Consider the following 21,906-nt stretch of genomic DNA (forward strand, 5'->3'; position numbering starts at 1 on the left):
TAATATACTATTTTGTTGTTGTTGTTGTTAGGTGCCGTTGAGTCAGTTCCGACTCATAGCGACCCTATGTACAACAGAACGAAACACTGCCCGGTCCTGAGCCATCCTTACAATTATTGTTAACACTTGAGCTCATTGTTGCAGCCACTGTGTCGTTCCACCTCGTTGAGGGTCTTCCTCTTTTCCGCTGACCCTGTACTCTGCCAACCGTGATGTCCTTCTCCAGGGACTGATCCCTCCTGACAACATGTCCAAAGTATGTAAGACGCAGTCTTGCCATTCTTGCCTCTAAGGATGTACTTCTTCCAAGACAGATATACTATTTTAAAATGTGCTTATTCTACGTTTCCCGACTTTTCTGACACCCTGTTATTTTAATGCTTATGAACAACACATATAAACGTTTGTAAAATAATGTCTTGCATTGTGGGAATGAAGACTTAGCAAAAGTCAGTTTCATAGAGAGATTGGGTCCATCACAAATTAGGACAAGGTGGCTGTACCATCTCCATGCATTTTAGCACACTGAGCATGCTCCACCTAAGTAAGCTTTCCGTAGCTCATCTGGAAGGTATTGGAAGGGTAAAAATAGAATAAATATTCAGAATTTCCATCCAAGGAGTTTCCTGCTTTTGCCTACATCTCCATTGTCAGTCCAGGTCCTGGCTCCTGCTCCACTCAGTGCTACGTAAAGACAGTAGAAGTATTTTATGCCGCAAGTATCCAGGCAGCCAGATCGCCTAGGCATTGGCCTCTGCCTGCCCTGAAACAGCTCCTTTCCTGTTCTTCTGTTGGAATTAATGAGTGGAAAAAGCCACGGAAGGAGACTGAGTAAAGAAAGACTCAAGCCAGGATGACAAACGTTTGGGATTTAGAAAGTGTTCATAGGTTGGTTCCTTTTCCAGAAAAGCTTGCCTTACAGAATCCATCAGTTCTCTGCTCCTTGGTGTGTCAGATCACACTTGGTCAGCCTGGTTCATTTGAGAGAAGTACAAGGTGAGATCTGTCCTTTTCTGGTCTGTAGACATTGATGGAGTCAGATGGTTGCAGGATACTCACCTGTTTCCTACCATTTTAGTTACTTTATTGAGTCCCTGGGTGATGCAGACAGTTGATGTGCTTGGCTGTTAACCAGCAGGTTGGCAGTTTGAGTCCACACAGAGGCAGAAAGGCCTGGTGATTGACCCCTGAAACATCGACTGTGAAAACCCTACGGGGCGTGGCTTCACTCTGACGCACGTGGGCTTGCTGTGATGAACCACGCACTGACGGCGACTAGGTTTTTGTTTATTTCCTTGAGTAACCCTAAAAACAGATAGATGTGAGTTTCATTCCCCTGCATTCTACAGCCTTCAGTATGGATTACACCTCAACATAAAGAAAACAAAAATCCTCACAACTGGACCCATAAGCAACATCATGATAAACTGAGGAAAGACTGAAGTTGTCAAGGATTTCACTTTACTTGGATCCACAATCAATGCCCATGGAAGCAGGAGTCAGGAAATCAAATGACATACTGCATTGGGAAAATCTGCTGTAAAAGACCTCTTTAAAGTGTTGAAAAGCAAAGATGTCACTTTGAGGACTAAGGTGCGCCTGACCCAAGCCATGGTATTTTCAGTCGCCTCATACGCATGTGAAAGCTGGACTGTGAATAAGGAAGACTGAGGAAGAATTAGTATCTTTGAATTATGGTGTTGATGAAGAACATTGAACATACCTTTGACTGGCAGAAGAATGAATAAATCTGTCTAGGAAGAGATATAGCCAGAATACTCCTTAAAAGTGTGGATGGGAGGACTTTGTCTCGCATATTTTGGACATGTTATCAGGACGGACTAGTCCCTGGAGAAGGACATCGTGCTTGATAAACCTGGTAAGCAAAAGAGAGGCAGACCCTTAAGGAGATGGACTGACACAGTGGCTGCAACGGTGACCTCAAGAACAGCAACGATTGTGAGGATGGTACAGAACTAGGCAGTGTTTAGTTCTGTTGTACATAGGGACTTTATGAGTCGGAACCGACTTGACAACACCTAACTAACTTGCTTATATTTGAGTGACAGACTTCCTGTTGTTCAGGGCAGTGCCAATTGTGGGTCCAAGTCATTCTGTTGCTGGAAACTTCCAGGTTCTGTTTGGCGTAACTCTACCAGCCTAGCTGGGGAGAATGAAAGGCAACTTTATAGGTTGGCCCAACAAGGAGACAGAAGGGCCTGCATACCACTCAAGACTGCCTCACAGGCAGCTTGTTGAGGCTGGTTTATATAGGCAGGACCAACTTCAGACTACAAAATGGTGCACGCGCAGGCGCAGAGCATTTTAGAATGAGTAAGCATTTTCTAGGAAAGCCTGGTGGCTTAGTGGGGTTAAGTGCTATGGCTGCTAACCAAGAGGTCGGATCCGACAGGCGCTCCTTGGAAAGTCTATGGGGAAGTTCTACTCTGTCCTATAGGGTCGCTATGAGTCGGAATCGACTCGACGGCAGTGGGTTTTTTGGGAAGCATTTTCTAAGATCTGGGTTCAGTTTCCTACGCAGGAGGAACTTAGTTACTTTCGTTCATTAACATTTCAGTTCTTCTGGGGTGGAGCATTTACCATGCATGAAGCAGTTAATGAGCTAATGAGCTAAAGGTCATCTGGAATGCCAGGATGGAGGTTAGAACCTGTTTCAGCTGATTGGCTAGCTCTCTCGGCTGTTCTCTTTAAGGAGGTCCTGAGGAGGAAAAGAAAGAACTCTAGGAAATGGGCTGGGTGAGGCTAAGAAAAATGGCTCGGTGGTTCTAGGCCTGTCTTCATTTATTTATTCACTTCCCATGTGGGGTTTGGTGTAGGGGCCTCATACCATAGTTTATAGTCTAATGGCAAAGACAAACGTTAACCAAATTCTTGCACAAATAATACACTTCAGTCATGGTTGGTGTGGAGAAAAAGTGAAAAGGATGTTATGGGAGTGTTGACAGAAAGGCTTGGTCTAGATTAGGATCAAGGAAGGTTCTCTTGGGGGTAGTGGCCTACTTTTGAGATGCTGAAGGGAGGATGAACAGAACTGCTGAAGAAGAAACTGAAAGGAACCCTAGATACCATCTAGTGAGTTCAGTCCCCACACATTCTACAAGTGAGAAAACCGAGGCCCAGAGATGTAAGGGGACTTGCCTAGTGAAGTTTACATAGCCTGCTAGTGCAGAGCTGGAGATGCAAACCCAGCATGGATTTCTTAGGTAGGCGGGAATCAAGATGCACACAGAGAGAAGAGGAGTTCCTGGCCAGCACCTGACTACTAGCCAAAAGTCTGGTGGTTCAAACCTACCCAGAAGCACCTCGGAAGACAGGCCTGGCAGTCTGCTGCTGAACAGTCACAGCCTTGAAAACCCTGAGGCAGTTCTACTGGGCACACATGGGGTCACCAGGATGGCAACCAACAATAACAACAAATGTAGAAGAAGGGATACAGGCATGGTGGAAACCAAACCCAAAACCCAGTGCCACTGAGTCGATTCTGACTCATAGAGTCCCTATAGGACAGAGTAGAACGGCCGGCAAAGGGTTTCCAAGGAGCGGCTGGGAGATTCAAACTGCCAACTTTTTGGTTACAGCCGAGCTCTTAACCATTGCGCCACCAGGGCTCTGGTGGAAACCAGGTAGGTTTAAATTCAGTGCCCACTCTAAGTCACCTGTGGATCTACTTCCCTGGTGGGGGTGGGGTTTAAAGGTGAGTTAGAGCTGCCCTGCCCTGCCCTAGAGGAACTCTTTGCTATGGCTGTAGCACAGTTTTTATTTGGGGCTTGGGGAAGGAGGTACCAGACACATATGTACAAAACAATAAATGTAGAGTTCAGAGTTGGGAAACCAGGCCCTCTGCCTTGCAGCTGCCTAGCTGTGTGATTTGGGATAAGTCACTTACCTCCCCGACTCGCCATTCAGGGTTTATACTTTGGTGTATTTCCATTCAGCCTTTTTCTGTGCGTGTTAGGAGCTTGGTAGAGATCAGTCGTGTCCCATATTTCACCTTAATCTTTAAAAACCGAAGTCTCTTGTTCGGGTAGAGCTTCGCTTGAGCCCCCTTTTAAAGAGCAGTTTGCCAGCCTGCGCAAGCAAACCAAGACCCAGGCTCTGCAACACTGGTTAACAACTGAGCCTATTTCTGTAAACCAGTAAAGGTTTTTCTGTTCTGTTCATCGGGTGCTCCCGTGCTGTTGCCACTGTCACAGACAGCATCTGTAGGCGGAGGGTATGAGGTAACAGCATTTCACAAATGAAAGTGGAGTGGAAAAGGGCCGCTTTCCCTTTAAGGCGGTTTCCTCCCCCAGCTCCCGCCCCTTTCCTGATTGACAAACCTCCCCGAAGTCACGTGATCCGCCTCTATTTGAAGGTCACAAAAAGCTGCTTCCTTTAGAGACAGAGGGGGAGAGAGAGAGCGAGAGGGAGAGTGAGCGAGAGAGTTAGTTCAAGCCAAGATGGCCGACAGTCTCTCTGCTGGTTTCTGAATATTTAAAATACAAAAAAACAGACAGACAAAAAGAAATCATTTTTGGGACCTTTTTTCATTTCCATTTCTACCTTGTATGCCTCAATTTGCTGGATTTAAGCACTGCTGCACTTTATGAGGTTGGTAAATATTTTCGATTTTTTTAAACCAATTGATTTATATGGATCTTGTCTAACCGTTTCCCTAGTGCTGTTGCCAGTCGACATTTGTCTGGCATGGAGACTGGCTTCAGACGTTTCGTGAATCTGTAAATCCGACCTGTGGTGTACTTTTGGTTCGGCATTTTAGAAATGGAAACGCTTCGGTAAAATATTTAAATTTGGAAGTGATTTAATTGCACTTTTAATTTCTGTACAGACTTTCAGCCTCTTTTCTGTCTTGCAAATCAATGAAGCTGTAATTGGAAACTGGATATTTAGAAAGAGGTTTTTTTTGAAAACACAGACTCCCCCCCTCCCCCCTTAAATCTGCTGCAAAAATTTGCATAAATATAAATGGGTTTGCATTCTTTCGGCTGCTCAGGCCGACAAAGGATCTGGGAGGGCAAGCGCCAGAACGGGAAAGCTTTTTTTTTTTTTTTTTTAAAAACGGGGCCGTCCTTCCTAGAGAGATGTAAAACCTAAACTAAGACCTGATACATTTTAAACATCAGGTTGGGGGCGAGTGAACACCAGGAGGGTTGGGGTTTGTAGATTCCCCTGCTTGCAAACCTCCCAGGCAGGCAGTCTGGGGGATCAGCCCTCCTTTCTGAGCGCGCTCCTTTGCGCCAGGTCTCTGTTCTCAAATGTGCAGCCAGATGCGCTTTTATTTTGATCGTGTTTTGAACCAAATGTTAGGACTGTCTTGTAAACATGGTGTTTTAAAGACGTAAGCAGCTCCTCAGCCCGATTCAGAATGATTTCTCTCTCCCGTTCTCACAGGAGATCGGTCTCCATTTCCTACTGAATAACATTTCGATTTGATTTTTATGTAGATGCGTAAGTGGGCTTTTCAGCACAAATTCAGCGTGCGTTTGGCTGCCTGTTCTGGCCTTGTATCCATTGTGAAATGGTCATTTAGGGCCCCATAAATAAGTAGCTGTACGTGTGCTTATTAGTAACCCTGAAACTGTGCAGTGCCCGAAGTTAAATTCCATTACTCCTGATGCAGGATTCTAGAAGCCTGCCAGCACGGAGGGAAAAAAGCTGAAAACTTGCTTTCTCCAGCTACCTCCCCCTATCGTCGTGTGTGTGATGTAATGCCTGTCGGTCTGGTGGGCTGAGAGGATTGTAGTTTGTGGTGCTGTGGGTGAGCTGCCCCCACCCTGGGTAAATTACCCCACCCCAGCCCCAGCATATCCCTGGCTTGGAGAGGCCTTGTTTTCTTTTTTCCTTTTTCCCCTAATTTGTATCCTCCTGATTTATGGGGTGGCATATTGGCAGGAGAAAGAGACTGTTCTTCTAAATCTGTTACAAAGTATAGTTTAGGAAAGGCATTTAAATATGCAGATGGTTGAATTGTCATATCCCCATCATTATGTAGCCTTGGATTAAAGCTAATTAAGCGTAAATGGAATAATTTTTATCAGAAGGGAGCAGCGTTTTTTGTTGTTGCCTTTTTAATTAATCTAATTATAAGATGCTTGTTGGTCCTGAAAGTGTTAAAAATAATAATAAAATGGAAAAAAACGCTGGACCATTTTGAAAATTTGACAGTCAGGAAGAGGGTGTGTAGTGCTTTCAAAAGCTTTATTCACTGTTAAAATGGATTGGCCTCTAGTGCTGAAAACGGCCTGTTTGGGCCAATTGTGTGTAGATGAAGGGACTTTCACGCTAATTTAACAAAAAGACTTTGCATTTGAATACATAATTAAAGTTTCCCTGTCTTCTAAAGAGCAAGTATTTTATTATTTTTAAAAATACTGTTGTTTTTGCATTAGTAATGGCAGTAAGCAGAGAAGTGGCTGTTTAGATGAAGTGTAAATTTTTTTGGTGGTGTAAGTTCAGCTTTTGTGTAAGAGGGAAACATTACAAATTTGGCTCTTTAAATTTTTTACAGCGTGGATTTAAAAGAAAAAGACATAGAAATTACCTTAGTGCTCTGTGGTGGACATAAGAAAAAATAAGAGCTCTGGTTTTTGTTGTTGTTTCTTCTGAAAATGAAAGCGTTGATTTGGGGCTTTACTTGTGAGATGATTCATTTTACGCCCATTTCCTAAGTTGGCCTTGCAAGAGAGAGAAACCTAGGCTTTCCATGTTTTGCCATTAGCTTGTTTTTGTGGACTGTGTAAACATGTGGATGGCAGGTTAATTTAGTTGACAGAGCAGAGGAACCAGAAGTAGGGCCATGCTCTGTCAGGCAGAAAGGAGGATCATATAGTGAACATTAACAGAATGCCATCTGAGTCTTTGAAATGTTTTTACAAATACACGTTTCTCCCAGCCGGGCTGAAAGGTGAGATAAATAGGACCTGGTTTCGTGGATAGGAAACATTCAGGCTCCGGTTGAGTTTGAGAAGCCCAGCTGCCATTTTGGGTCTTAGTTCCTGCAGAGCCAATCCTATGGCACACCAAAACCAAGGCAGCTCAGACACAAATAGAAACGAGTGATAAATCAAGTGTGCAGATGGATAGTATTTAATTTGTGCGTCTGTTGAAGTTTTCTTTCTGCTGGTAATGTGAAATGAAGCCTTAGGAACTTTAGAGTTGTAGCGGACATTATGAAGAGCAAAGCCCAGGAGTATTAGAACTTGCGTGTTGTGGTTTTGCTTTCTAAAAATGAGGTGGCATATGCAGAGGAAGTTTCTTACTGGAGAAAGTAAATATAATATAAATATATAAGTATAATCCTTACTAAAGCTCTCCCTTCTGTCCACATTTCCTTATCCTGGTGTAGTTGTGATATTATGCTGTTGTTGTTAGCGGTCCTTCAACCCATGGCGACCCCATACGCAACGGAACAGAATACTGCCTGGTTTGGTCCTATGCCATCCCAGTAATCTGTTGTGAATCTGACCATTGTGATCCACAGGGTTTTCATTGGCTGATTCTCAGAAGTAGATCGCCAAGTCTTTCTTCCAAGTCTGTGGTATTATTGTCTTGTTATTATTCACTACACTGCTCAGTCTCAGAAGGAAATGTCACAGCCTCATTATTAAGATTTGACTGAAGCATCACAAAAATTGATGGCATTTATCAATCACAAATGGCATCTTCTTTTTATTTTTCCATCCTTCCATCTGGTTCCCAGAAAGGAAGCATTGACATCTCCGATACATGGTGCAGACTCAGCCCTTGTTGTTCAGGGTTGAATGACCATTTGGTATTCTCTATCACCACTAGACAATTCTTTAAAAATAAGCTTCTGAAAATTGAAACTGAGACTTCTAAGGCTTTTCCAGCTCTTCAGCTCTACAAGAGACACTGAAGTAGTCCTCTGTGATGATGAGAGCTTCAGGTTCGATAGACCAGGCCAGGCAGGTAATAGTAGTAAGGGGTAGTCCTTCCCCCTACCCAACTGCCCCATGACTGAAGGAGTTTAATTTTTATAACTCAGGTAGCACAGTCATTGACTATCTGTGATTTGTACTGGACAAGGCCCTGGGGCAACAAAGACTAAGGTACTTTGGCCCTACCCTCAAGGAGGTTCAGGTCTGGCAGGGAAGGTACCCTGTGAACAGCTCAGGACACCTTAGTGGTACATGTGCGGTATTTAGAGCAAGTACCTGGTACTGAAGTATCCTGAGTATATGCACTCGGAGCGCCTTATTTAAGGAAGCTCAGTGATTACCCATTTATTAATTTTTAGTCATCATTTGCATACTAGAACTTGTGATTTGAAGATGGGGGTCTCTGACATTGGCTGGAGAGAGGGCAGCATATGGTAATTGTTTCCCAGCACAGTTTTGTTCGTGGATTTATATTAATCTGACTTCCCTTACCTGCTTCTTTTGCTTAAAACTGGAGGTGGAGTCTGGGGGGGTGAATCCAAGCCACTTGGCCTGAAAAGGGATTAAACCTATGATCGTGATCTTTTTAACATGTGCTCCTTCCTTCTTTAATTCATACATTCATTCGGGAATCATTTATTATGCCCCTAATATGTGTCAGGTACTTTGTAGGTTCTGGGGATCTGAGGATTAATGGGGTTGACCCATGGCCCTGAACAGCCACTTAGTTCATGTGGAAATGTTTGCTGTTTGGTGAATATCTAACTTTCTGTTTTGGCTTATGACTGGGTTAACTATAGTTCTTTTCACCTAATGATCTCTACTGATAATCGGAATGATGGGTAATTTTTACTTCTGGTACTTCCAGAGATTTTCTTTTAAGATTTGACATGATAGTCACTTTATCTTTTTTCTTTAGCCTTGCAAAACTGTCTTTTGAATTCTGTCTGGGAACCTTGCAACCTAAAGTCACCGCTCTAGTTATTCTACCATGTCCCTCAGTTTTACTTTTTTAATACCTGTTAATAATATCACCATCGGAAATTATGTTATCTGTGGATGGTGCATCTTTCCCCATAAAACTATAAGCTCTCATGGGGGCAGAGACCTTGTCTGTCTTTTGCTCACGTTGTGTATCCTCAGCATCTCAAACGGGGCTTGGCGGAAGCTGTTAGCTGCCACTGAGCTAGCCCCGACTCATGGCGATCTTACATACAGCAGAATGAAGTGTCGCCGTCCCGTGCCGTCCTCGTGACCGGTGCTGTGTTCGAGTCCGTTGTTGTGGCTGTAGTGTCAGTCCATCTCACTGAGACTTGCCCTCATTGTTGCTGACCCTCTACCAGACGTGAACTCATTTTCTAACTCTTGGTCTTTGCTGATGACATGTCCGAAGTAAGCGAACCCAAGTCTTCCCATTCTTGCTTCTCGGGAGCATTCTGTATTCTAACACTGAAATACATTCCTTCTGTGTCTTTTAAGACTAATTTGTTCTTTCTTCTGTCAGTACCCACGGTATGTTTTCAATTAAAGAATGTATGTGAGTTAGGCCTGAGTGTAAGGTCATGTGACCCTGGAGCCCAGTTTCTTCTTCAGTGAAATGGGGATAATATGTTGTTGTGAAGCATGAAGGAAATGCTGTACGTAATGGCCTGGCACCACATTTGTTGCTTAGTGTTTCCTTCCCCTTTGCTAAATAAACCAGAAAGGCTTTTATCACCCCACAGAATGCCTCTGTTCTTTCTCATGACTACCAGGGTCATGAAGCGTGTGCATCTCATGACTATTAGGGTCATGAAGCATGTGCATCTCATGACTACCGGGGCCATGAGGCATGTACATCTTATGACTACCAGGGTCGTGAAGTGTGTGCATCTCATGACTACCGTGGTCGTGAAGCGTGTGCATCTCATGAGTACCGGGGTCATGAAGCGTGTGCATCTCATGAGTACCGGGGTCATGAAGCGTGTGCATCTCATAACTACTGGGGTCATGAAGCGTGTGCATCTCACGAGTACTGAGGTCATGGAGGATGTGCTTCTCATGACTACCGGGGTCATGAGGTATGTGCATCTGACTGCCAGGGTCATGAAGTATATACGTCTCATGACTACCAGGTTCATGGAGCATGTGCACTGACTTCTCCAAGCATCAGCCTGGACAAGGACAGGGCCCTGTTGAGCCCTTTCTTTTTATTAAAATCCCTACGTTCATATCTGTGGTCTGAGGTCATCTTTTCATGCTCTCCAGTTTCCTTCAGGCTCTGCCTCTGTGATGTGTCCACATTGGCTTGGCTGCTTTTCACATATTCTGTGTTTTGCATCAGAAGGTTCTCAGTATTTCAAATGAACTGACCTTAGAGTGTAAAAGGCCAAGGAGAAACTACAATACAGTGGTTTTTCCTTCAGTTTGATTATTCTGAGCCCACACATGTGAATTCTGTTTAACCAAACCATTAATATTTTGGCTCAAAAGATAGATAAAATAAAAAATTTACACGAATTGCCCCCTTCATGCGATGGTGTTCCGTTGATTTGGATGATACAGAAGTGGCTCTCCTTCATTGACCTTGGAATTTGTTTTTTTTTAAAAACCCAGAAAATTGTGATGTATTTACTCATTCATTCAGCAGATTATTGAACACCCGCTAGGTGCCAGGTATTGGGCTAAGTATCAGCATAGAGTAGCGTGAAGATTTTCTCCAGGCACCAAGGCTGTAGTTAGAAAGGTAACTGTAAATGTGAGGAGGAGGTTGGCTAGTGCTCAGGGTGTTGGGTGATTATAAGGGAGGGACACCTAACCCAAGTAGAGGGAACAGCTTGTGCAAAGGCCCTGAGGCAAGGGAGCACATTGGCGTGTTTGGGGGAACTACATTTAGAGTGCTTGGACATGGCTGAAATGTGATGTGCTTAAGGGAAGAGATGATAACGGAAATGAGAGATGAAGCTGAAAAGGTAAACCCTGACCAGATGGAGAAGAGTCTAGAAGCCCTGCCTGAAGTCTTTATTTTGAGAACAATTGGAGGGTTTTAGCCGGAGTTTTGAAAGATGACTCCTGTTGTATTTGGGAAATGACTGGAGGGTTGAGTATAAAACCAGACGATATTTGCAGTAATCTCAGGTGAAATGTCAGCTGAGTTGTAAGGAAGTAGATGAGTTCCGGAGACGTTTAGAAAAAGGATTTTCATAGGATCTGACTACTGAGTATGAGAAGGTGGGGTTGGGGGAGTCAAAGATGACACCTGTGTCTCTGACCTGGGCCACTGGGCAGATGGTGGTACCGTTCACTGAGTTAGGATCCATTTAGATGAGGACCAGGTGTGGAGTTGAGATAACAAGTTGAGTTTTGGAGTTACTGAATCCTGAGACATCTAGATGGAAGATCTAGAGAACTTGAGATCTGGTCTGGAGATAATTTGAGAATCATCAGGAGTCCCAGGTTTACAAAGATTTTCCTTTTTAAGTTAATTTCTTTGGTAAGATGTTCAAAGATGGCATACCTACAGTGTGCAATGTAAAGTTCTGTTGGGTGCTGTGAAGAGTTACAAGGACACTGTTTCATAAAGAAGAAAAGTCCATATGCCTCCATTACTATAGTGGTTGCCATTAGAAATACTCAAGGAGTTTGAGGGAGGAAAGGCTTTTTGAGGACCTTGTATTTGAGCTGAGCCTGAAAGATGGGGCAGAATTGTAATGAGTAGATCCAGAGAGCAGGACATTCCAGTTGGAGGAAGGCAGAGGAGCACTAGGTCTGTTCAGGGAGGGATTGAGTGGAGGTCAGATGTATGTAGCCAAGCTGGAGGACAGAGGCCTCCAGAGGCGAGGGCATCACACCCAGGTGAGTAGTTTGCATGGCTGGTAGACAGTGGGGAACTGTTGAAAGTTTGATAGTTGTATAATCAAAGTGGAATTTTAAGAATACTGACATGGCATATTGGGCAAAGGAGAATTTAGTGGGGGATGGAGGGAAGAATTTGTCCCTGGGGGTGAAAACGGTTAACCAGTCTGCTACTAACCAAAAACTGGTTCGAATCCACCCAGAGGTGCCTCAGAAGAAAGGCCTGGCAATCCATTCCTGAAGATCACAGCCACTGAAAACCCTGTGGAGCATAGTTCTACTCTGAAACACATGAGTGACCATGAATTGGAATCCACTGGCTAGCACCTGGCACTGGAAGGGGAGAATTTAGAGTTCAGCAGTTAGGCGGCTGGGGCCAAAAGGACTGTTATGAACCAGAAAAACCCATTGCTGTCAGGTTGATTTCAACTCATTGCAACCCTATAGGACAGAATAGAACTGCCCCATAGAATTTTCAAGGAGCGCCTGGTGGCTTCGAACTGCCAGCCCTTTGGTTAGCAGCTGTAGCACTTAACTACTGTTCCACCAGGGTGAAAAGACTTGCCATAAGATTGTAGCACTTGGACTAGAAGAGGGAGCAGAGACCCCAGGCTTCAAGGACAGGAATCTTCAACAGAAATGAAGGTGGTGAATCCCAGGTCAGGCACACAGAGTGTAAAAAGTTGATGGGATTTCCGGTGGAACTGTTTCGCAGGCAGCTGGCAGTGTGGAGCTGTGGCTGGAGAAAGAGGTCAGAAGCAGAGAAAGATTGGAAAGCTTCCACATCAAAGTGATAGTTGAAGCTGAGGGAATGGGAGTGCAGAGAATAGAAAAGAGAGCTGAGAAACAGGGCCTTGGGGACAAGAAGAGAAAGAGGACCTGGGATAGGATGACAGGAAAGGTGATTGTGTAGGAGGACATTGATAGTCGCTGAAGACAAGAGAAGGACTTTCAATCACGGGTGTGGTCAGCAGTTCTAGATGACGAACAGGAAGGAAGAGGATCCAGTTATGGCAGTGTTCCCAAACTCGGTGTTGGGAGGTGTTCCAGTGGGAAAGGTTTGGGAATCATTAGGTCATGCTCGCACTGTCCAGTAGAAAAAGAATGCAGGCTGCATGTGTTATTTTAAATTTTCCAGGCGCCAAGGAAACAGGTGAAATTAATCTTAGTAATGTACATTTTATTTAACCCAGTATATCCAAAATATCAATTCAACATGTAATCTATTTTAACATATTAGTGAGTTGTCTTACGTTCTATTTTTCATACCAGGTCTTTGAAATCTAGTGTGTATTTTACACTTAACGCATTTCAGTTTGAATGTTAAATTTTCATTGGAAATGCCTGATTTCATTGGAAATGTTAATCTTCAGATTTTATAAAATTTACAGTTGACAGAGTCGACTCAACCGGGTTTTTATAAACATACCAAAGTTCTCCAGCCATGGAAATGAATATCAGTCGTTAAATTTAATTTCAAATTAAACAAATGAAATAAAGTGAAAGATCGGTTTTTCGCAGCCTCACTAGCCCCGTTGCAGGTGTGCGCTTAGCCTCACGTAGCTACTCTATGGGGCAGCACAGGTTTACAGAGGAAGCTAGGCTACAGCTAATGTGCGCTTGGGAAATACCAACACGGCTTCTTACCATCTCAGGGCATTTCATGGCGGTGTGTTCATCAGAACTCATGTTGGGTTACCCGAGTGGAATTTGTACAATTGGAAGGGTTCAGTCCCTAATTTTATACGTGAGAAATGGAACTTTTTATAAAAACACACAGATTCCAAAATTTAAAACAGGAATTTAAAAAATTGTTTTGGCAAAGATCAACAGGACAGTACATCAGCAGAAATTCTTAAACATAAATGTTGGTGGCATATTTCTGAAATGCCAGGCGTGTAGGCTGACATTAAAAAACATTCAGAGTGGGAGCACTCTCTCCCCTTTGATAAATTTCTTTTATACTCTGGTGTCAGTGAGATGGTGGCTACGGGAGGCAGCTACTGTGTTGTTAGGTGCTGTCGAGTCAATTCTAACTCATAGTGACCCCATATGATACAGTAGAACTGCCCGAGAGGGTTCCTCCCCACCCACCCATCCATAGGGTTTTCTAGGCTGTAATCTTTACATGAGCAGATCTCCGAGTCTTTTCTCCCCGCAGTGCCGGAGCTGCTGGGTAGATTAGAATCGACAGCCTTTTGGTTAGCAGCTCAGCGCTTAAACATTGCGCCACCGGCTCCCGAAGTGTGAAATTAGGATTATTCTTGGCAGCTTTAAGTCAATGGTCACAGCCTCTTAGCTTGGGTGGAGGTGTATAAGGGGTCAAGAGTGCCCACAGGCTAATTATTCCACCAGTGTATCTCACCTCTCTTTGGTGATAAGACGGGTTGGTTGTTCTTAGGCGTCATTCTCACTTTGTATTTCTTGCTGTCCTGGGCCCGTGCAATAAATATTTACTAAATTTAAGTTCTTTTTCATTTATAAAAAGCAGATTCAGAGATTTTTTTAAATTAACTATCTCACTGATTTTAAAGACTGCTTTGTAGTTATTAACTGGATTTAAAGGTAGAAACGATCTGGACTCCTGCTTGGAACCAGACGGTGCTCGTGCTGAAGGGTGAGTGTTGGTTGTCAGCTGCTGCACAATTTTGTTTCAGTTGACGTCGAGGAGCTTGTTTTTCTGTGAGGTGCCCCTCACAAGTCTTGGGCGTGAGCTGTCCTGTGAAGTCCTGTTTCTTTTTTAACTCAATATGAAAATTAATCCCTTACATTTTTGTTTTCCTTTAGAAGTGCGTTTTGGTTACCCGCTTACGGCTTTATGAAAATCAGGTTTAAGTAATGCCTTTAATGTCTTCATAAGGCCCAAGCCTAGCAAATCTCTCGCCCCCTGTCCCAGGAGCCCAAAGCAGACAGGCATGTGATCACTAGTTGGCTCTTGGTGCCATTGTTTCTTTTACCCCTTTGCTTGCAGAAAATAATTGCTGTTCTTTTTATGCCAAGAAGTTTCTGTCTATAAACTGGAGTTAGATAATTGGATGGCTTAGAGCAGTGGCTTTCAAACTTGACCAGACCCACTGTAAGAAATGCAGTTTGCAGTGCAGCCCTCTACACATGTGAAGGTGTACACTGAAACAAAAGGATTTACTTCCTGATACTATGTGTAATGCATTCTGATATATTCTATACAAGTCCATTTTGTTTAAAAAAAAAGAAGGAAGAAAGAAAGACAGAAAAGCTGATTGTGACCCACTAATTGATTTGCTGTTCCACTAAGGATTGCTTCCCTGCAGTCTGAGAAAGCTTTAGAGGGACTGGGTCACCACCGTATTCCAGGCTGCAATGATTCCCAGTTTTACCGGACTGTGGAGATGTCAGTGCACTGTTATCACACTAACAAAATTCATAAACGACGTATGTTTAAATGTTAATTTGTTATTTCACCATGTGGGAGGTGTTGTCTTCTCTGTCCAAGGCATCCCGTTCAAAGCCGGAGGAGCGGGCGATACACGCTGAGCTGCGTGTGTGTGTGTGTGTTCCGTGTGTGTATGTGTGTTCCGTGTGTGTTCCAGAGTTTCAAGAAACTTTCCCCCAGAGTAGAAAAATACCTATCTGTTACCAGGGTACGTGTCCAATCTTGGATAAAAGCACCCTAGAGAACAGCCATGCTCTCTTGGGGTGTCACGTCCCCCACTGTTTAGCAGGATACTAATAGGTTTGTCTGCCAAAAAAAAAAAAAAGTTCCCTTCCTGATTAAGCTGGATTAAACTTGTCTTTGCTTTCTGTGGGACTTTCTAGGGTCTTTAAAATGCTAATGTGCATTGGGAATCTTAAGTGATATGTATATAAAATCTTTTCTTAAAGTAGCAGTCTTTTTGTTTTTATGCTGGGAGCCCTGTTTGGGGAACTGCATGGTTGTTAGCTTTCCTGTCTTTTCCATTTCAATTGTTCCTTTCTAAAACTACATCCTAGTCACACAAACTGGGGTTGGGTGTTTCCCAAGTCTCTTGTGGCGTTTTTTAACACAGGGGTTCCCAGACTTGGGCATCAGGGAACTAACATTTCAAAAACAATATTGGGGTCCAACATGAGTTATCGATTTTAGATTTGCCATGTGAAGTCATTTTTAAAAACTCACCATTTATCACCATAATTTCAAAGAAAAATATATTTTATGATAGAAAGGACAATCTAAGAATAAGAGAGAGCTCATTAACTTGGAATAGTTTTAATGTAGTGAAAACCATTACTTTTTTTCTTTAAAAATGTTTTCCCCATAGACCCACACAGGTACTGAAGTTCAGCGTCGGGGAGCCACATCATGATTAGAGACCATCTCTTAGCATGTACTACAATTAACTGTGTGCTTGCTGAGTTTTATTAGCTTTACTCATAGAAATAAATCTTATTTCAGGTTCTTCATGCTTACTGACTACAGTGACGACGGTTGCATTGACTCACACTTTAAAAAAAAATTACTTTGTTCTCTCTGAATATACTGTGAGCAGATGACCATTTTACATTAGTGTGGGGAAAAAAAACAAAACTAAGCCAACTCCTTTAGGTGCTGGGCACTTGTAGACTCTAGAATAGTAATCAGGACTGGAGCTTTGGGGGCGAAGTGGTCAAGAGCGTGGCTGCTAACAAAAGGTCGGCAGTTCAAGTCCACCAGCTGCTCTTTGGAAACCCTGTGGGGTAGTTCTACTCTGTCCTATAGGGTCACTATGAGTCAAAGTCGACTTGATGGCAGCAGGTTTGGTTTTTTGGTTTGGTACAGCAAAGTTTACCCATTGCCATCAAGTTGATTCCAACTCTTAGTGACCTCACAGGACAGAGTAGAACTGCCCCATAGGGTTTCCAAGGCTGTAATCTTTACGGAAGCAGACCTCCACGTGTTTCTCATGGAGCGTCTAGTGGGTTCAAACCACTGACTTTGCTTGGCATCGCAGCTGAGGGCTTAACCACTGTGCCACCAAAAACCAAACCAGACCCACTGCCATTGAGTCGATTCCGACTCATAGCGACCCTATAGAACAGAGTAGAACTGCCCCATAGAGTTTCCAAAGAGTGCCTAGTGGATTCGAACTGCCGACCTTTTGGTTAGCAGCCATAGCACTTAACCACTACGCCACCAGGGTTTCCGCTGTGTCACCAGAACTCCTTAAATAGCAAACTTTAATGAGACATAAAGTCATAGTGAAGGAGCCCTGGTGGTGTGATAGTTAAGTGATTGGCTGCAAACCAAAAGGCTGGCTAACCAAAAGTTTGGCGGTTCAAACCCACCTAGCAGCTTCTCTGAAGAAAAGACCTGACGATCTACTTTTGTACACATTAAAAAAAAAAAACAAAAAAACTATTGCTGTTGAGTCAATTGCGATTCACAGTGACCCTGTAGGACAGAGTAGAACTGCCCTACCCCATAGAGTTTCCAAGGAGCGCCTGTTGGATTTGAACTGCCGTCACACTTACCCACTATGCCACCAGGGTTTCCTCTGTAAAGATTACAGCCTAGAAAACCCTATGGGGCGGTTCTTCCTGTCACATGGGGTTGCTTTGAGTCAAAATTGACTTGGCGACACCTTATAATAACAACAAAAAAAGTCATGGTGATTGTATAAAAATGGGAAGTAGGTCACCATTCTAAGTTGTTTTGTTCCGTCAAGTTGATTCCAACTCATAGCGACCCCGTGTGACAGAGTAGGACTGCCCCATAGGGTTTCCTGGGCTGTAATCTTTATGGGAGCAGATCACTGTGATCTTTTCTCCTGAAGATTCACTGGTTGGGTTTGAATAACCGACCTCTCTGTTAGCAGGTGAGGGCTTAACCATGGTGCCACCAGGGCTCCGTCCACTTCTGAGTAGTATTCCTTATATACTTTATAACCAGCCTGTTAGTTTTCCATGAGCTACAAATAATGGGCATGACAGATTCACCATCGTATTATGTATATTTTAATTTTTATGTCTATCATCTCACTCTCACATTTAAAATAACAAAGACCTTAAATCTGTCAATCCCACGTCAAATGTCCCCTCTGTCTTTTTCTCCCAGGGAGTGAGGTTCCTTGTGCTCCTTAGATGCCCTTTACGCCTGTAATCAAGGGGAGCAGAGCCAGCAGCGCCCAGCTGCCCCAGCTGCGATAGTGCTATCAGGGGGTTGTGGGGGTGGTGGCCCCAGCAAGGGCTTGACTGACTCTTCATCACGAAGAGCCCTAGGGCAGAGAGAGGAAGAGGGGAGAGGCTGGGGTAGCTGTGTAGCATGTTTGGAAGCAGTAGCGTGCTTGGTAGACTTCAGTTTGAGCAGTGTGTAATCTGCGTCCTGAGTACTTGGAAGAATGTGTTTATTACATACGTGTTTATTGAGCATATATTGTGCATCAGGCACTGTGTAGTTCTGGGAATACAAAGGTAAAAAAGACGACTTTCATCTTTGCAACTCACCGATAATATGAATGAAAGACACCCTGGAGGCTGCCTGTAATAAAGATTGAAGGACAATGCTGAGAGAGGAGTCCTTGGGTGGTGCAAACACTTATAACGTGCTTGCTGCTAACTGAAACGTAGAAGGTTGGAACCCACCCAGAGGTGCCTTGCCAGAAAGGCCTGGCTACCTGCTTCCATAAAATCAGCCACTGAAAACCCTATGGAGCACAGTTCTACTCAGACATACATGGGGTCATCAGGAGTTGGAATTGACTCAATGGCAACTGGTTTTTTTTTTTTTTTTTTTTTACAACGCTAAGGGATCCCAGAGGACAGAGAAAGAGACCCAGGGACCTGGCCAAGTCCTCACCAACTGGTAACATTTGAGCTGGGTCTTAAGGGGTAAATAGGAGTTGGCTTAGCAAAGGGGATGGTGAGTAGATGGGGGTAGCCTAGAGCAGTGGCTAAGGACTCAGGTTCTGAAGTGAGGTCAGCTGTGTGTGAACTTGGACAAGTAACTTAGGCTTTGTGGCCCAGCTTTCTCATTGGTGAAATGGGGCTAATAATAGTACCTACCTCAAAGAATGGTTGTTAGGATTAAAAGTGAATTTGAATTTGTTTAAAGTGTTGAGCACATGGCTTTGTAGTCACTGTGAGGTATTATTTTCGGTATTAGTATTGCTAGCATTTCAGGCAGAGCAAGTAGCATAGACAAAGGCAAGGAGTTGAGAAACAAACAGGAGTGGCCCAGGAAATGGAGAAGAGTGGAAGGGTAGGTTGAAGGTGTGTACTACTGGGCTCTGCTGTCTAGGAAATTTGGATTTTGTCTTGTAGAAAGTAGTATTTAAAAAAACCCAGCTTGCCTCCGCTGATCTGTGTTGAGAATCCAATGGAGGCGGAGAGAGATTGGACAGAGGTAGTCAAAGCAAGAGGTGTGATTGGAGAATGTAAGTTAAGACAGTGAGAGTAAAGAGGGAAAGGGGAAAGACCAGCTTTTAGAGACACTTTGAAGTGGAATCCATGGGGTATGAGGAGGCTGGATGAATGGATGTACCATGAGTTGAGTTAGGTGCTCAGTGGGTGGAGCAGGAGTCTGGGGTGGGGAAGTAGGAGACAGAACGTTTGCTCTCGACATGTTGTAGGCGTTTGTGGGGTATTTAGTGTAACTTGGCAGGTGGAAATAAGGCTCTGGAGCTCCAGAGTGAAGTTCGGAAACAACCCATCTACCTAGAAGGATGGTAGACTGGGTTGTGGCGTGACTGTGCTCCCTCATTAGGTAGGAGGGAAACTGAAGGAGTTTAGGGCCGGAAAGGGCGCCCTAAAGGAGTTCAGGTTCGTAAGAGCTTAGGTCATCAGGATCCATTGAGGCCTGCCCAGCACATTGTTCTCCTGCTTGCTGCAAGCACTGGGTCTCCCCCTGGGTGTTTGTGTCTCTTCCCGTGGCTACATTGAGCAGCTTTAGGACAGGAGCTGGTGCTCATCTCTGTAACCCCCGCACCTAGCACAACCTCTGACAAACACCCAGCGAACATTTGTTGAAAGAATAAATGAATCAAGAATGACTTGAATTAACTCAAATATCTATGGAGTGCCTTTTGTGTCATGTGCCCGTCCCCCCCGTCCCCCCCCCCCCCACCAGCTGTCCTAGCCTCTGGGTATAAAGCAATGATCAAAACTGAAAAAAGCCCTTCGTGTGCTGGGGCTTACATTCTGAAGCATGAGTAGGAAGGCTGGAGGGAAGGAGCAAGTACAGAGGAACAACTGAAGGCGTAAGGGCAGGTTCTGGGTCTTGGGCATCTCTGCGAACTGGCACACAGTAGGCATTTCCTAAAGTTAGTTGGCTTGAACTTAGGTGAGAAGGTCAGAGAAGAGACCCAAGGGGTGGGAAGAGATTTGTGGCGTAGATGAAGAGATAGCCTTGGGGAGGGACAAGCAAATTGGAAATGGAAGTGAGGGCTTTTCTTGGGAGGCGCTCGCCACCTCTGTAAAATAGAAGGTGAAGTCTAAGTGGAAAGGAAGCCGGAAGAAAGAGAAAACATTTGGAAGTATATATCCCTTACCCAAGAAAAAGAACCTACAAAAAGGACCTCCCAGCAGCTTGAAGGGCTGAGCTGAGAGAGAGCTGTGATTTGTAGCTGTAGTGATCTATGGCTATGCAGGTTTTTTTTTCAGCAAGTCACCATGATGAAGTCAGTTGGGATTCGTCTAAGGCTGAGTGGGGATTGACCTAAATAGCTAGTGTGGGGTAGCCAGGGGTGAGGTCTTTGGAGGTGCTGATGAGAGTCCAGGCCACATTGGTAATAAAGTAAGACCAGGGTCAGGTACATGCCCTGGAGGAAGAGGGCAAGAAAGGGTGTGGGCTGGGGGAAGGCGAGAACTGGTTTAGTGGAAGGGAAAGATAATACTATGTTCTGTGTGCCTCTTAAAATGAATGTCAGGCACACTGTTCTAAGCGCTTTACACATATTAACTCATTTAATTTTCACGAAGACCCTCTGAGCTAGCTGCAGAGAGAGGTTAAGTGTCTTGCCCAAGGTTACACAGGTAGAAGTGACCCAGGTGACCCAGGCCAGGCAGACTTGGCTGCTGAGTTTGTACACTTGAGCACTATGCTAGCCTTAGGTAGAAACTGGACACAAAGCCTCTTCCGGGCCAGGTAGCTTTGTAATAGCTTCCGGAAGTTTCTGTGCTACTTTTCCTCTAGAAGAAATATTTGGGGTGATATGGGGGGCGGGTGCTGTGAACTGTTCCTTTGTCCCCTTTTTATTAGATAAGTATCTATATTTTAGGTGACAGTATACTTTATATAAAACTCTTCATTCTTCCTACTTGCTTTGCTCAAGCCTCAAAGTCCTTTAATAGGAAACATAGAAAGACTAACATTTCACAACTACGGAAGACTTTACATGCAAGTGAATCTCGGAATTCTCGGGCTGCAGAGCCCTCTCTGTTCACCTGTCCTCCTCCCCCAACTAGAGAAGAAAGCCTGAGCAGCTGGTCTTCCACCAGTTGGAGGGATGGAGAGACTGGATGAACAACAAAAGCCTGGTTAATGTGTGATGCCTAAGAGGAAGGAAAATTGTCTGTGGTGTCTGCTGAGAAATACTGGTAGTGTCTGCAGTGGTTTGGGGAGATGCGTACAGTTCCTAGCTTGACAAATATAGGAATGTGTACTCTTCCTGGAGAGAGTTCCTTCGTGTGTTAAGTTGCATAGACTTGCAGATGAGTGAGGAATTTAGTGTCTGGCCCTGCACCCTCCACCTGCCTCTTAGGCCTGTGACCTCACTCCGTGTCTAGGCCCCTTGTAAGCCCTGGGGAGACACGCTTTAACCGTTGCCTGGAGGCCATTTGGAAGCACAAGAAGCTTTGCAGTTGTAACTGGGGAACAGTTTTATCCTTCTGTAGGAAGACAATTGTTTGCAAAGACAACAGTGTGTATTAATGGTACCTCAGCATTTTGTTTGCATCCTTTTTATGTCTGGCCTTGTTTTTAAAGCAGTTTGGAAAGAATGCCACTATCTTACATCTCTTCAATGTAAACAAATTTTCATGGTTTTAAAAGAAACAATATACCAGAACCACATAATCTTACCTGCCAGGCAAGCTTAGATATTTCAGATGTTGAAAATACAGAGCAATTCAGTCATTTGGCATTATTCGCTGGCAGTTTTAGATTCACTCCTGGACCTTTTGTTTTCTGTTTGGTTCACTATTTTTGGCTTTGTCTTTTTTT

General features: G+C 44.1%; 1 protein-coding gene across 7 annotated transcripts in view; it reads left to right on the plus strand.

The window, feature by feature from the left end:
* The window catches only part of TNRC6B (trinucleotide repeat containing adaptor 6B), a 296,019-nt gene that overhangs the window by 153,782 nt on the left and 120,331 nt on the right, over positions 1 to 21,906 (plus strand). The window contains exon 1 of one of the 7 annotated variants that reach the window (XM_049885182.1): positions 4,235 to 4,611. The exons of the other annotated variants lie outside the window; for them this stretch is intronic. Within the exon in view, the coding sequence (XP_049741139.1) occupies positions 4,607 to 4,611 (5 nt within the window). The 5' untranslated portion in view covers positions 4,235 to 4,606. Of the gene's footprint in view, positions 1 to 4,234; positions 4,612 to 21,906 lie in introns of those variants that run through there. 7 annotated transcript variants of the gene reach the window in all.

This window comes from Elephas maximus, chromosome 4 (genome assembly GCF_024166365.1).
Source record: "Elephas maximus indicus isolate mEleMax1 chromosome 4, mEleMax1 primary haplotype, whole genome shotgun sequence".
Taxonomy (NCBI): Eukaryota; Metazoa; Chordata; class Mammalia; order Proboscidea; family Elephantidae; genus Elephas; species Elephas maximus.